This window comes from Cetorhinus maximus, chromosome 3 (assembly GCF_964194155.1).
Source record: "Cetorhinus maximus chromosome 3, sCetMax3.hap1.1, whole genome shotgun sequence".
Classification (NCBI taxonomy): domain Eukaryota; kingdom Metazoa; phylum Chordata; class Chondrichthyes; order Lamniformes; family Cetorhinidae; genus Cetorhinus; species Cetorhinus maximus.
This window is the reverse complement of record NC_135881.1, coordinates 200,086,359-200,101,556: the sequence shown is the minus strand read 5'-3', so window position 1 is coordinate 200,101,556 and position 15,198 is coordinate 200,086,359. Positions and strand designations below refer to the sequence as shown.

The window sequence follows — 15,198 nt, the reverse complement described above, 5'->3', positions numbered from 1 at the left end:
GGAGAGTCTCGGACCAGAAGGCATAATCTCAGAGTAAGAGGATGCCCATTTAAAACAGGGATGAGAAGGAATTTCTTCTCTCAGAGGGTAGTCAATCTGTGGAATTCTTTACCAGAGGGCTGTAGAGACTGGGTCGTTAAGTATATTCAAGGTTGAGATAGACAGATTTTTAATCAGTAAGGGGATCAAGGGTTATGGGGACAAGGCAGGAAAGTAGAGTTGAGGATTATCAAATCAGCCCTGATCTCATTGAATGGCGGAGCAGACTCAATGAACCGAATGGCCTATTTCTTATGGTAAGGCCATAGGGCAGATCTGAAGAGGTAACCAAAAGCATGATCAAAGGTTTAGGTTTTAAGGACAGGTATGAGGAGGCTGTGGAGTATAAAGGAGGGAATTCCAGAACATGGGGCCAATACAGCTGAAGGTTCAATTGTTTATGGTGCAGCAAAAGCAGGAATGATGCACAAGAGGCTGGAGTCAGAGGAATGGAGAGCTTGGCATGGGGGGATGAGGTTAAAGAGACAGGGAGGGTAAGACTATGAAGGAATTTGAAGCATTAGAATGAGAATTTTAAATGTGAAGCATTAGTACTCAAAGCTAATGGCGATCAGCAAGCAAACACTGAGGTTAGCAGAAGTTCAGATGGGATTGGGTCTGGGCACGGTATTTTTTTAAGAGCTGAAGTTTATCGAGGGTAGATTTTGCAAGCCCGTGTAGGAGCACATTAGAATAGTCGGGTAATGAGGTGACAAAGGCAGGATGAGGGTTTTAGTGGTGTGTGGGCTCAGGTAGAAAAGTAGGCAAGGAAATGTTATTGAGGTAAAAATGGATGGTCCATGTGATGAAGAGTACCTGGGATCAGAAACTCAGCTTGGGATTAAACAGGTTGCAAAGTGTCTGGTTCAGTTTGAGACTGCAGCCAGGAAGGGGAATGAGTTGGTAGCAACTGTGCAGAGTTTGCAGCATGTGCTTGAGATGGCTTTAGTCTTTTCATTTATTAGCTAGAGAAAATTATCCAAATCCAAGAGACTGGATGGTACTTTAAATATGCTCTGTGCACACAATTATTTCATCATATTGCCATAAAATTAATAGAGTTTAGTATATTGCAACACCAAAATTCTTATGTGGTCAGTTTTCAGAATGTGTGCACCCCCTATGTTCCAGGACACAATCCTGGTTGGGTCTATGCCCCTCCAGAATCATGCGTGCGCAGGGAGGCATTGATCTTTGCCTTGGCCCTTGCGAGCCATGTGCCAGAAGCCTCCCATGCACACTGCTCCTTTGCCCTTCACAGCATTTTCGATACAATTGCCTTTGCCTAGTCAGAACTACATGTTGGGGTTCCCCTTTTGTTGTGCAGTTGAGCTGACCTGTAGCTCCACCCACCCAGTGACCCTACTCCCGCCCAGCATTTCCATGTCTGGACTTTGTGCCACTGGGAAAGTCTGGACAGCCATGGTACATGTGGCCTTCAAGGCTCACTTAAATACCTTTTAGCCTCCCTCCATTACCCACACCCTCCTCCCTATAATCATTGATCCCTCTGGTGTAACCGTGAACCTCCCTTGAAACCCCTCCCACCCCAATCACCCTTCGACGTGTAACAGTTAATGTCGACGAGCCCTCCCTCCCCAAAGAGCCCACCCCAGTCATCGTTCCAATGCTCACTCTTGTCCTTCCCACCCAAAAGGTTTGCCTTTCATTTCATCTCCCCTCCAACTACCCCAACTGCCGCTTCACCCATCATCACAGGACCCTCACCCTCCCACCCTATTTCATACCGTTGCCAACGTTAGCTGTAACTATCAATCCACCAATTCCCCAGAATTCTTTGATTAATAGCACAGACCCCTCCCCCTGAACCCTCCTCCCACCGCCTTCACTGACAGTCCCCTTGTCTACCTGTAAACCCCCCCACTCTCGGATGCCTTCTTCCTCCACACACTGATAGTATGGTGGAAGCAGGTTTGATCAAGGCATTCAAGAAGGAATTGGATTATTATCTGAAAACGAAGAATGTGCAGGGTTACAGGGAGAAGGCAGGGGAATCGCACAAGCTGAATTCCTCATTCGGAGAGCCGGCACAGACACAACAGGGCGTGTAGCCTCCTTCTGTGCAGTAACAATTCTGTGATAGCCCTACTTGTCAAAAGGCAAGCTGATGCTCTACCAAACAGAGATCTTTCAATACAGCTGAACCCCATCCAAACTCGTAAACTTTAATGACAGAAATGATCTAATAAAACAAGAGACATACATACAAACATACCTAAGTAAGAAGATGGGCTCCTTGGAATTAATGTCCAGTGCACTCTTTGGCTGTAAATCAGCAGGATTTTCTGCAAAATAATGAGCAAATGTCAATTTATATTTAAAAAATTATTATAATAATGGTGATGCAGTCATTCAAGACTGAAGATTTTTCAGAAATCAGAGCTAAATTAATCAGACTGAACCACAGAATGTAATTCTTTTGCAACCCAGAGCGAGAAGAACAAGTCCTGAATGACCTGACAACCCTTGGCAGGGTTTTTTCATGTGAGACAAAACTGAAGAATGGAACTAAGTGAATATCTTTTTCAGAGAGCCAGTACAATTACCAATTAAGTATTGGGAAGACCAAAGCCACTGTCTTTGATGTCCGCAACAAAGGCCATTTCCTGAGCCACTGTCTGAGGCTGAGTCAGACAACTCGCAATCTTGCCATCCTCTTTGACCAAGTTGATCTTCCAACTCCATATTCTCGCCATCGCCAAGGTTGCCTATTACCACTTCCACAAAATTGCCTGTCTCAGCCCCAGCTTCAACTCATCTGCTGCTCAAACCCTCAGCCTGTTCACTTGGTTATTCCAAAGGTCTCCCACCTTGCATCGTCCATAAACTTGAGCTCATCCAAAATTCTGCTGCCTGTATCTCAATATGCACCAAATCCCATTCACACATTACCTCATGATCTCCATTAGTCCCAATTAAACAATGCCTCAATTTTAAAATTCTCATATTGGTTTACAAAGCCCTCCAGGACCCTGCCCCTCCTCTGCTCTATAACTTCCACAGTCCTGCAGGATCTCTGTGCTCCTCCAATTATGACCTCTTGTGCACTCTCACTTTTCTTCACTCCACCATTGTGGACCAGGCCTTAAGTTTCCAAAATCCTGGAACTCCCTTCCTAACAGCACTGTGGGTGTACCTGCACCACATGCACTGCAGCAGTTCAAGAAGGCAGCTCACCACCACCTTCTCAAGGGCAGTTAGGGATGGGCAATAAATGCTGGCCTGGCCAGCGATGCTCACATCTTGTGATAAGAATTTTAAAAAGCTGCCTGAGCCCAAAGTTCTGGAATTCCCTCCCAAAACCTTCCCATCTCTCTTACCCTAATGACATTCCTTAAAACCTTCCACTTTTGCCAAGCATTTTGTCACCTGTCCTAATATCTCCTGTGGCTCAGTGCCATTTTTTGTTTGCTAACACTCCTGTCCAGCACTTTGAGACATTTTACGAAGTTAAAGGTGCTATATAAATACAAGGTTGTTGTAAGAGGCAAAGTGTCATCAACTGTGAGCCAAGTTTTTATCAAAGCCTTGTTGTCAATATATACAACGGTCAAATGAACAAACATAACTGGTTGTATATTTTCTGTACACACATTCATGTATAAAAGAACAAATATACAAGCACTTTGTTCTCTTAATGTATTCTTTAACCATAGCTTTATTTCCCATAACCTCAAACTAGCCCGATTTCACTGGTCAGGCTGGCAAAAAAAAACCTTTATCGCTTGGAATGTTTATAATGTACAGTCAACAACTGTAATGCTATCTGCCTTCATATCACTGTGTCTCTCTGCTTCTAAGACTTACCACCTTACGTCTGTGAGATAAGGCTCCTGCCCACAATCTGTCAATTACAGAGCACTGAAGCCAATCAAGTACCTGCCCTTTTTTTTAAGCCTCAGAAATAGATGTCAATTCAAGTCGACACCCCTAGAGGGTCTACCCTTAGCCACGTGGTTTATATCTAGTAACACCACACACACTCACACCCCATCCCAAACAACATGCTGTGCGAGTTCAATAGAGCAATACCTTAAAGAATCTGATGTCACAATGATGCCCCTGTGAGATACTAACAATATTGCGAGATATTTGGGATTGTAAAGAATTGGGATGATTAACGAAAAAGTTCAAAACACTTGTGTGTGTCCAAAATAAACCAGCACATTGAGGAAAAATCAGAAAAACAAGTAACTCGATAGCTTGCTGTTGCAAGTTAAAGAAACTCAACGTGGGCAAAAGCCCGTTTTGCCACCCCTTCCTGAAAACTGAAAATGTGCTCTTCACACAGGAATTCATCAAGTTCCCTTTTGAAGTGTCTGAGGCAAATCCTTATCTGCCACATGTTCAGGTCATCTGTTCCAAAGAGTGATTATTCTCTTCAAAAAATAACAATTGCTGCCCTCTAACCAAATTTTTTTACTGTGTATAAATGCTAAACTACTGCAGATGCTCCTTGTCCTTTTCTGTTTCAATTTATTTTCCCAGATAGATCATTTGCACCCTGCCCCAATCAAAAAAACTACATAAACCATACAGTCAAATATCATTGTTTTAAAAACTTGAAGTCATGTTTGCTCTCACCCTTTTTTATTTAATTTGTTCATGGATTATGGACATTGCTGGTAAGGTCAGCATTCATTGTCTATCACACTTGTTTCTCAAAAGCAAATGTAACAGAAGGAGTTCTACAACAACGAGAAATTTAATTTTACCTAATTTGTAGGATTTTTGTTGCTGGTTGCTGTCCATTTGAGGACTTGATGCTTGCAGGCTTTTACTTCCTCCAGTCTGCTGCAGATCACTAGTGACGACTGACGAACACATTTCATTATCACTAAAAATCAGATGCAAGATTTGTGAAACTGTTGTCATTTCTAGAGTTAGAAGTGTAATAATGTATGCAGAATTCTATTCCATCTTGTACACATGCCTGCTTGTGAGCTCCAATCTTTCAACAAGATGTTTGATGTTTAGAATCAGAGGTAAAGAACACAGGTCAATTCTATTAGCAAATTTTAATTCTTAATCTCCAGCACCAAAAGCAATTGTCTAAAACCTAAATCACATTAACAGCTGTAGGGCTGTTTTGGCAAATAGGCTACCTCTGCTCCAACTAATGATGGGGAAAAAAGCAAAAACTATTGAGGTAGCTTTTAAATAGTTAATTTTTAAAATGCTGTGCTTAACTTATCTTCAATACGGAGAATAAATTTAACAATTACATTAAATCTCTTCAAAGTTTGTTTTAATTCCAGTTCAACATATTTGACAGGTTTACATGTGCCACAAGTGACTTGAATTTACTGATATTTGATACATCTAATGTTGTAAAGAAAAAAGAAAATAAAGAACTGTTATCAGCGTTTCCCTAGTAACTTGACATATGGTATCACATTAAGTCCAGCTGTAGCGCCTAAATTGTTGATGAAAAATGGAAACATTATTCCCACGCTGACAGGTTTGTAGTAGGCTGCTTTAGGGCTTAACTAATTCACTGAAAGGGTACAGAATTTAGATCATGATTCAGTGAGTTGGAGCAGCTTAAAACATATCTACTGTTGTTCAGCTGTTTTTTTCCTCTTTTTGTTCAACTTAAAGGATCAGTTTACGTTATCCTTAACTACAGGATTAGCATGCATTTCAGCCCAAAATTAATGTGCCTATGATTTTTTAAAATTCATTCTCATGATATGGGCATCACTGGCATTATTGCCCAGCCCTAGATGCCCCAAGGTGGGATGAATCAGCTTCTTGAACTATGGCAGTCCATAATCTCAAGATAGTCTCACAATGTTGTTAGGTAGAGAGTTCGAAGACTTCAACCCAGCAACAGAGAAAGAGTGGTGTATATGTCCAAGTCATGGTGGTGCTCGATTTGGAAGTGGTCTGTTCCTGGTGTGAAGATGTTGCTGAAGAATACTTGGTGGGGTGCTGCAGTACATGTTGCAGATGGTACATTCTACAGCGAGAGTACACCATGGTGGATGTTTGGACTGCTGATGTCCCAATTAAGCAAACTGTTTTGCCCTGGATTGTGTCAAACTTCTTGAGTGCTGTTGCTGCTGCATCCATCCAAGCAAGTATGGAGTATTTCATCATGCTCTTTATAGATGGTGAAGAGGCTTTGGGGAGTCAGGAAGTGTGCCACCAATCACAGAATTCCCAGCCTTTGGTTTGCTGCACTAGCCATAGCACTTGTGGTTTATCGAGTTGACTTTTTGATCAATGGTGAACCCTACGAGATTAATGGTAATGGTAAAGCCATTGAATGTCAGCAGGAGGTAGTTGGATCTCTTGTTGGAGATGCTCATTACCTGGCATTTTTGTGGTGCAAATATTACCTGCCACTTATTGACCCAAACCTGGATGTTGTCCAGATCTTGGTGTATGAGGGGATGAACTCTTCATTATCTGAGGAATTATCTAAACATTGTGCAAACATCAGTGAATAGCCCCACTTCTTACCCTATGCTGAAAGGAAGGTCATTGACAAAGCAGCTGAAGATAGCTAGACTGCAGATGCTACCTAGAGGAGGTTTTGAAGCATCATCCAGGGGCTGAAATGATTGGCCTCCAACAACAACAGATGTTTTCCTCTCTGCCATGTATGACACCAGCCACTGGAGTGCTTTCCTTCGCCCATTGACTTCAGATTTATGAGGGTGCCACACATGCTGCCCCGATGCAAAAGGCAGTTATTTTCCATGTCTGTGTTTGAACCAGGGTTGTGCTAAGGTCTGAAGCCAAGGGGTCCTGGCAGAGGTCAAACTGTGCATCGGTGAGCAATTTATTAGTAAAATGCCGCTTGATAACACGGTTGGCAAATTCTTCCATCACATTAGTGATGATTAGCAAAGACGGATTGGGTGGCATTTAGTTGTGTTGAATTTGTCCTGTCTTTTGTGCACAGGACATGCCTGGACAATTTTTCAGAATGTTGGATGGATGCTAATGTTGTACCGGAATTGTTTGGAAAGGGGTGTGGCTAGTTCTGGAGTACAGGTCTTCAGCATTACAGGTGGAATGTTGTCAGCTTCAGTACTCTTTGCTGTTCTAGTGCACTCAGCCATTTCTTGATGTCATGGGGAGATCAATCAATCAACTGATTGTCATATGTGAAGGTGAGAAATTAAGAGGGGACTAAGAAAGGTTGCTTATTTGGCACTTCTGGCTGAAGACAGTCACCACCACTTCAACCTTGTCTTTTGCACTCTTATTAAAACATATAAAATCCTGAGGGGACTTGACAGGGTGGATGTCAAGAGGATGTTTCCTCTCATAGGAAAGACTAGAACTCTGGGACACAGTTTAAACATAAAGGGCCTCCCATTTAAGAGAGAGATGAGGGGATTTTTTTTTTCTCTCAAAAATTCGTTATTCTGTGGAATTCTCTTTCCCAGAGAGCAGTGGAGGCTGGGTCATTGAATATTTTTAAGGCTGAATTAGATTCTTGATAGACAAGGGAGTCAAAGGGTATAGGGGGTGGGTAGGAAAATACAGTTGAGGCCACAATCAGGTCAGCCATGATATTATCAAATGGCAGAGCAGGTTCAAAGGGCCAAATGGTCAACTCCAGTCCCTAGTTTCATATGTTCTTGTGTACTTCGCCATCGCTGAGAATGGATATTTTCATGAGCCTTCTCCTCCCATTAGTTGCTTAACTGAGGGGAGGCAGTGGCGTAATTGTATTGTCATTGGACTAGTAATCCAGAGACCCAGGGTAATGCTCTGGAGACCTGTTTTAGAATCACACCACGGCAGATGGTGGGATTTGAATTCAATAAAAATATGGAATTAAAAGTCTAATGATGACCATGAAACCATTGTCGTTGTCATAAAAACCCATCTGGTTCAAATGTAGGCCATCCTTACCTGGTCTGGCCTACATGTGATTCCAGACCCACAGCAATGTGATTGACTCTTAACTGCCCTCTGAAATGGCCTAGCAAGCCATTCAATTGTATCAAACGCTAAAAAGTCTAAAAGGAGTGGAACCAGACAGACCACCCGGCATTCTTCAATCCTGGAACTCCCTCCCTAACAGCACTGTGGGTTTACCTACACCACATGGACTGCAGCGGTTCAAGAATGAAGCTCACCACCACCTTCTCAAGGGCAATTAGGAATGGGCAAAAAATGCTAGCATAGCCAGCAATGTCCACATCCCTCAGATGAATAAAAAAAAACACCATTTATTGGATGTGGCGTGCTTGAAGAGCTGTGACCTGATTACGGGATTGCTCAGCATGCTGCTTTCATCATATAACATGTACATAGCATGTTGCCTCCTCGTGGTCAGGTATGCCACTCCTACTTTTGGCATGCTCTTCTACACTCATTGAACCAGGTTTGACTTGGCTTGATGGTGATGAAGGAGTAAGGAACATGTCACACCAGAAGGTTGCAAATTTTGCTGCTATACTATTCTGCTGCTGTCAATGGGACCAGCATTGCATGGCCAGTTTGAGCTACTTGTTCTGTTCTTTGTATATCCCACTTAGCATGATAGTAGTGTCACATAACATGGAGAATGTTCTGAGGAAGAATCTTCGACCTGAAATGTTGGGCTAAATTATATGAGGTGTCTGAATCCGTGCCCACCAAAGGGAATGCCTCTGTACCGCAGCCATTTAATACCCAAATCCCAATCCAGTGTTGGCTAAGTGTTTGGTGGGGGCCTCATTGGGTGTCAAACTGGCAGGCCATGATGGGGCAGGGGGGGTGGTGGTGAGAGGACTGGAGTCTGAGAGGCCTTGAGAGCAAGGGCAATCTTGGGGGGTGGTTTAAATCTTTGGGGGACCCTCAGTCAGGGGGCCTGTTAAGGAGAAACCTCTCCCACCTGCCCAACACCAGTACCTGCTGGGCTGGCCACTTGGCTTGGGCATTTCCCACTGACGATTAAATCTTAGCAGCAGTGAGATGAGGCCCTTATGTGGCCACTTAAGAGCCTCAACTGGTCCATTGGCGGGCCCAACCTGACCCCCGTCGCTAGTATAATTTGATAGTGGCAGGGCGGATGGGTAGACAGTGGGCAGGCCACTCACCGGATTTAACAAGCCCCCCCCACCGCCTTCAAACCAGTCGGCAGGGGAGTATAAGATCTAGCCTGTTAACCATGTATCTCTCCCGTGATGCTGCCTGACCTGCTAAGTATTTCCAACACTTTCTCTTTTTATTTCAGATTTCCAGCATCTGCAGTATTTGCTTTTATGTTGGAGGGTGTCATTCAGGTGAAGACGTGACTAGGTCTCTGTGAGGACGGTGTGGTGCAACAGGTAGATTAGTAAGGACAAGGCCAAATAAATTATTCCCTTATTTAGGTTCTCTCACTACATGCTAGAAATCAACTACGGCAGTCAAGTCCTTCAGGACTCAGTCAGCTAGGTCAATGGTGGTATCACCGAGCCAATCTTGGTGACGGACATTGAAGTCCCCCACCCACAGTACATTCTGTGCTCTGAAACCTTGTCCTTTATGAAATAGAATTGTAAGTGTAACAGCTGTTAGTTATGAAGGAAGTTATTGACATCAACTATGCAGCATAGACATGAATGGAGAATATTAGTGAATGAGATGGATTTTTGCAAAGACTTTTATTAGCATTTCTTCTCCCAGATTTCTTGAATGTAATTCAGCAAGATGGGATTTGAATTCTCAATCTCTGGGTTGCTAGTTGACATAACTTTTAGAGTTTCAAATATTATATGCACCATATTTAAATGAATTTAGAAATACATCTATCTGGCTACTGATAACTTGTATATACAGTGTTTCTTTTCTCATCATCCTCAGCCCCGTGAAAGCTGCACTACTGTGAACTAGATTTCTTCAAAGTTTCAAACTGGTACTCAAGCAGTTACAGCTCATATGTTCCTGTAACAGCTACAAGACTTCCTGGATTTGAATATCTGGCTGTCCGACACATAGCTAAACAAATCGCATAATCTATATTTTTTTGGAAGTATTTTGGCTTCATCCTTAAACTTTGCTGAGAACTGAAGAAAATTGAAACATTTGATTCAAGTCAAGCTTGGAACAGGATTGTGACTTATTAGTTATTTTTTTAAACTTCTTACCACTGATGCCTGAATTAAAAGGGACAGCTGCAAGACTAAAACAACATAAAACCGCTTCATGTTTGTAACATTTCGGCTTTCATTTAAACTTATGAACCCCCATCATGGTTACATTTAGAAAGAATGTCAGTTTAAGATCAGAAATAAATCATTTCAGCTTAAAACTGACCCTTATGGGAAAGAGATTTCTGATGAAATTTGATAGAATTCTTGTTTTGAACATAAAGCAGTGTCCAAAACACAAAAGCAGTGCAAAGAAAAAAAATCTGGTCAGCTTTCTGATAAAAACAGACATGGAATCTGCCATTAATTACCAGATGGCCTTACAATGTTCTTGTTTCTGTAATATTTACATGCAGTCCAAAAGGAATTTAAACCTTCTACTTTGAATACTTTAAACAAGAGGTCATAATCAGCACCCTATGTTAAGAGATCCGAGTATCTAGAATGAACCATCTGGTTCAATTACGATCAGAGAAAATACAGTACAAAGAAAAATGGTGCTAGGCATGGGGGAAGGTGAAGATGTAATGAATCCAGGAACCCGTAATCACCATAGCTTACCAGGGCATTTCTCAATTTCAGCACCAATATTATCCATGAAGAAACAAAGCTCCAACACACTTCTGTGTTATCAGATGGAGGCAGCTGTCCCCCATTTTTATGCTCTGCAAAATTGCTAGCCATACTGACAAGTGTGAAGATTAAGATACAAACACTAATTTCATTGATTTTTGAGGACCCGAACATCATGTGTAAGTGCCAAACCATAACAGAAGCATTAACATTTTATACACAGACCCTGCAAAGTGGGAAGATGTTCACAACAGTGCCTGCACTGCAGTGCTGCTCTGGGCTGTATTAGAGTGCTTCAGTTGGAGTTTGGTGACTGAGGGACTTTAAAGGGTTAATTTCTATGTAAAGTCTAGTCTTTCTTTAATTTAGCAACTCACTAAAAGTTGCTTTTTGGGTTAGGAGGAGGAGATTTTTAGTCCAGCTTTAAAATAGGGGTCATACAGGTTCTGCTTGTAGTTGCAGCTAGTAAATTAGTTAACTGGCTTAATCAGGTTTTCAGAAGCTAGATTCAGACAGCATAAAAGCAAGCCATCTACAATGTTGCTTTTGTCTGCACTGGAGTGCTGCTTTGGGCTGCATTAGAGTGCTTCAGTTAGAGTTTAGTGAGATGGGAGTTTGGGGAAGAGGGAAGGAGGTGATCCTTTCATTTTCTACCTTTCCTCAGTAAGAAGAGCAGTGACCTTGGTAAGTAGGACCTGGTAAGTATTTCTTCTGTCCTTAATATTCTCTAAACCAGAGGAAGTAAAAGTAAAGGGAGTAATTTAAGGGCAAGTCATGGCAGGGCAGCTTGGACGAGTGGAATGCTCCTCCTGTGCAATGTGGGAAGTCAGGGACACTTCCAGTGTCCAGGGCGACTACGTGTACAGGAAGCGTCTCCAGCTGCAGCCACTCAAAATCCATGTTTCGGAGCTGGAGCTGCACCTGGAGTCACTGTGGAACAAAGATGAGATATTCGTGGATAGCATGTACAGTGAGGCAGTCACACCACAGGTAAAGAGTGCACAGGCAGAAAAAGAATGGGTGACCACCAGGCCCCGGGTCCATCTCCCTCTCCAACAGATTTTCCATTTTGGATACTGCTGGGGGAGGTGGTTTCTCGGGAATGCAACAAGAGCCAAGTCCGTGGCACCATGAGTAGCTCAGCTGCACAGGGGAGCGGGAAAAAGAGCAGGAGAGCAATAGTGATAGGGGATTCTATCATAAGGGGAACAAACAGATGTTTCTACAGCCGCAGATATGACACCAGGATGGTATGTTGCCTCCCTGGTGCCAGGGTCAAGGATGTCACTGAGCGGCTGTAGGACATTTTCAAGGGGAAGGATGATCAGCCAAAGTTTGTGGTCCATATTAGCACCAGCCACACAGGTTAAAAAAGGGATGAGGTCCTGAAGACAGAATTTAGGGAGCTAGGAAATAAATTAAAAAGCAGGACCTCAAAGGTAGTAATCTCAGAATTACCCCCAGTCCCATGTGCTAGCAAGATCAGGAATAGGAGAATAGACCAGATGAATGTGTGGCTGAGTTGAGTGATGTGGGGGTATAGTCAGGTCTGGAGGAATAATAGGGTGGCCGGAATGTGTGGTTTGGAAGGGTAGTCGGGTCAAGTTTCAGGGGGTCGGTGGAGTAGTTGGGTCAGGAGGGGTAGTTAGGTGGCCTGGGTTAGCGTGGTTGGGAAGGGTAACCGGGTCAGGAGATACTCGGGGTATTGGGAGGATAGATAGGGTGTTGAGTGGGGAGTCAGGAGTGGGGGGTGGGGATAGTCAGTATGAGTGATTAGGGCGGGGGGGTCAGTTCTGTAGTTACCCAGAAGTTAGAGTAGGATTTTTCTGTCTAACATTTCCTGGGTAACTATCCAGGTAAGTACATCAGAACTGTCCAAAGTCTCCGACTCCAATTCAGAGTTGGAGATATTTGCCAATGGTCCCGGGGAGCTGGAGAATTGTCCGTCAGAAAATCAAACTTTCCACGCAATTCCTGCAGCGGTCAATGCATTGGCACTTCCACGGGGCCCTGATGCGCATTCTTGGGTCACAAAGCCAATCTCTGACAATCCAGAGATTGGAAGATCTGGGTCAATACATCAGTATTAGGGAAAATGCTGGAGTCTATTATAAAGGGTGTGATAACAGCACACTTAGAAAATATCAACAGGATTAGACAAAGTCAACATGCATTTATGACAAACCTACTGGAGATTTTTGACGGCATAACTAGCAAAATAGCTAAGGGAGATCCAGTGGATGTGGTACACCTGGATTTTCAGAAAGCTTTTGATAAAGCCCCAGATAAGAGGTTAGTGTGTAAAATTAAAGCACATGGGATAGGGGGTAATATATTGGCATGGATTGAGAACTGGTTAGCAGACAGGAAACAGAGTAAGAATAAATGGGTCTTTTTTGGAGTGGCAAGCTGTGACTAGTGGGGTACCGCAGAGATCAGTGCTTGGGCCCCAGCTATTCATAGTATATATCAATGATTTAGATGAGGGAACCAAATGTAATATTTCCAAGTTTGCTGACGACATGAAACTTGGTGGGAATGTGAGCGATGAGGAGGGTGTTAAGAGGCTTCAAGGCGATTTAGACAGATTGAGTGAGTGGGCAAATACAAGGCAGATGCAGTATAAGACCATACGACGTAGGAGCAGAAGTAGGCCATTTGGCCCATCGAGTCTGCTCTGCCATTCAGTGAGATCATGGCTGATCTGATAATCCTCAACTCCACTTTCCTGCCTTTTCCCCATAACCCTTGTTTCCTTACTGATTAAAAATCTGTCTATCTCAGCTTTGGGTATACTTAACATCCCAGCCTCTACAGCCCTCTGTGGTAGAGAATTCCACAGATTTGCTACTCTATAATGTGGATAAGTGTGAAGTTATCCACTTCCATAAGAAAAACAGAATGGCAGAGTACTATTTAAATGGTGATAGGTTGGGAAATGTTGATGTACAAGGGGACTTGGGTGTCCTTGTACATCAATCACTGAAAGCAAGCATGCAGGTGCATCAAGCAGTTAAGAAGGCAAATAGTATGTTGGCTTTCATTGAAAGAAGACTTGAATACATGAGCAAGCTGTACAGGGCCTTGGTGAGACCACACCTCGAGTATTGTGTGCAGTTTGGTCTCCTTACCCAAGAAGGAATATACTTGCCATAGAAGGAGTGCAGCAAAGGTTAACCAGGTTGATTCCTGGGGTGGCAGGATTGTCGTATGAGGGGAGATTGAGCTGATTAGGCCTATATTCACTGGAGTTTAGACGAATGAGAGGAGACCTCATTGTAACATAGAATTCTGACAGGACGGACAGATGGGATGCAGGGATGATGTTTCCTCTGGCGTGTGTACGTGTGTGTGTGTGTGTGTGTGTGTGTGTGTGTGTGTGGCGTCTACAACAAGGGGTCACAGTCTCAGGATACAGGGTGCAGGGTAGACCTTTTAGGGCTGAGATGAGGAGAAATTTCTTCACTCAGAGGATGGTGAACCTATGGAATTCTCTACCACAGAAGGCTGTGTAGGCCATGTCATTGAATATATTTAAGAAGGAAATAGATAGATTTCTGGACTCTAAAGGCATCAAGGTGTATGGGGAGAGGGCGGGAGTATGGCGTTGATATAGGAGGATCAGCCATGATCATTTTGAATGGCAGAGCAGGCTCGAAGGGCTGAATGACTACTCCTGCTCCTATTTTCTAAGTTTCCGCAGCCAGACCAAACTCATTCTCAGCTGCTGTGTCCACATTAATGGACTTTCAGAGGGAATCTGTGGATTGTGATTAGATCAGTTAGTTAATTCACTGACATATTGACCTAGATCTTCCAATCTCTGGATTGTCATAGACTGGCTTTACGACCCAAGAATGCACGTCAGGGCCCCATGGAAGTGCCTATGCACTGACCGCTGCAGGAATTGCCTGGAAAGTTTAAATTTCTGACGGACAATTCTCCAGCTCCCCGGGACCATTGGCAAATATCTCCAACTCTGAATTGGAGTCGGAGGCTTCGGACAGTTCTGATGTACTTACCTGGATAGTTACCCAGGAAATGTTAGACAGAAAAATCCTACTCTAACTTCTGGGTAACTACAGAACTGACCCCCCCGCCCCAATCACTCATACTGACTATCCCCACCCCCACTCCCAACTCCCCACTCAACACTATTTATCCCCCCAATACCCCGAGTATCTCCTGACCCGGTTACCCTTCCCAACCACGCTAACCCAGGCCACCTAACTACCCCTCCTGACTGAAATACTCCACCGACCCCCTGCAACTTGACCGACTACCCTTCCAAACCACACGAACCTCCGACCACCCTATTATCCCTCCAGACCTGATTACCCCCCCATCACAACTACCCACCGACCCGACCTGACTAGCCCCTGACCTGACTACCATTCCCGACCTGATCCAAATACCCTTGACCCAGCTACCCATCTCAGCCACCTACCCACCTGTTACCCAATTCACTCACCACCCCATCCAT

General features: G+C 43.6%; 1 protein-coding gene across 5 annotated transcripts in view; it reads right to left on the bottom strand.

Annotated features, from left to right (window-relative positions):
• The window catches only part of ulk4 (unc-51 like kinase 4), a 411,327-nt gene that overhangs the window by 362,793 nt on the left and 33,336 nt on the right, over positions 1–15,198 (bottom strand). For all 5 annotated transcript variants that reach the window (XM_078539600.1, XM_078539595.1, XM_078539598.1 and 2 more), the window contains 2 exons: positions 4,776–4,897; positions 2,276–2,345 (listed from right to left, as the gene is read on the bottom strand). In XM_078539600.1, the coding sequence (XP_078395726.1) occupies positions 2,276–2,345; positions 4,776–4,897 (192 nt within the window). The remainder of the gene's footprint in view (positions 1–2,275; positions 2,346–4,775; positions 4,898–15,198) is intronic.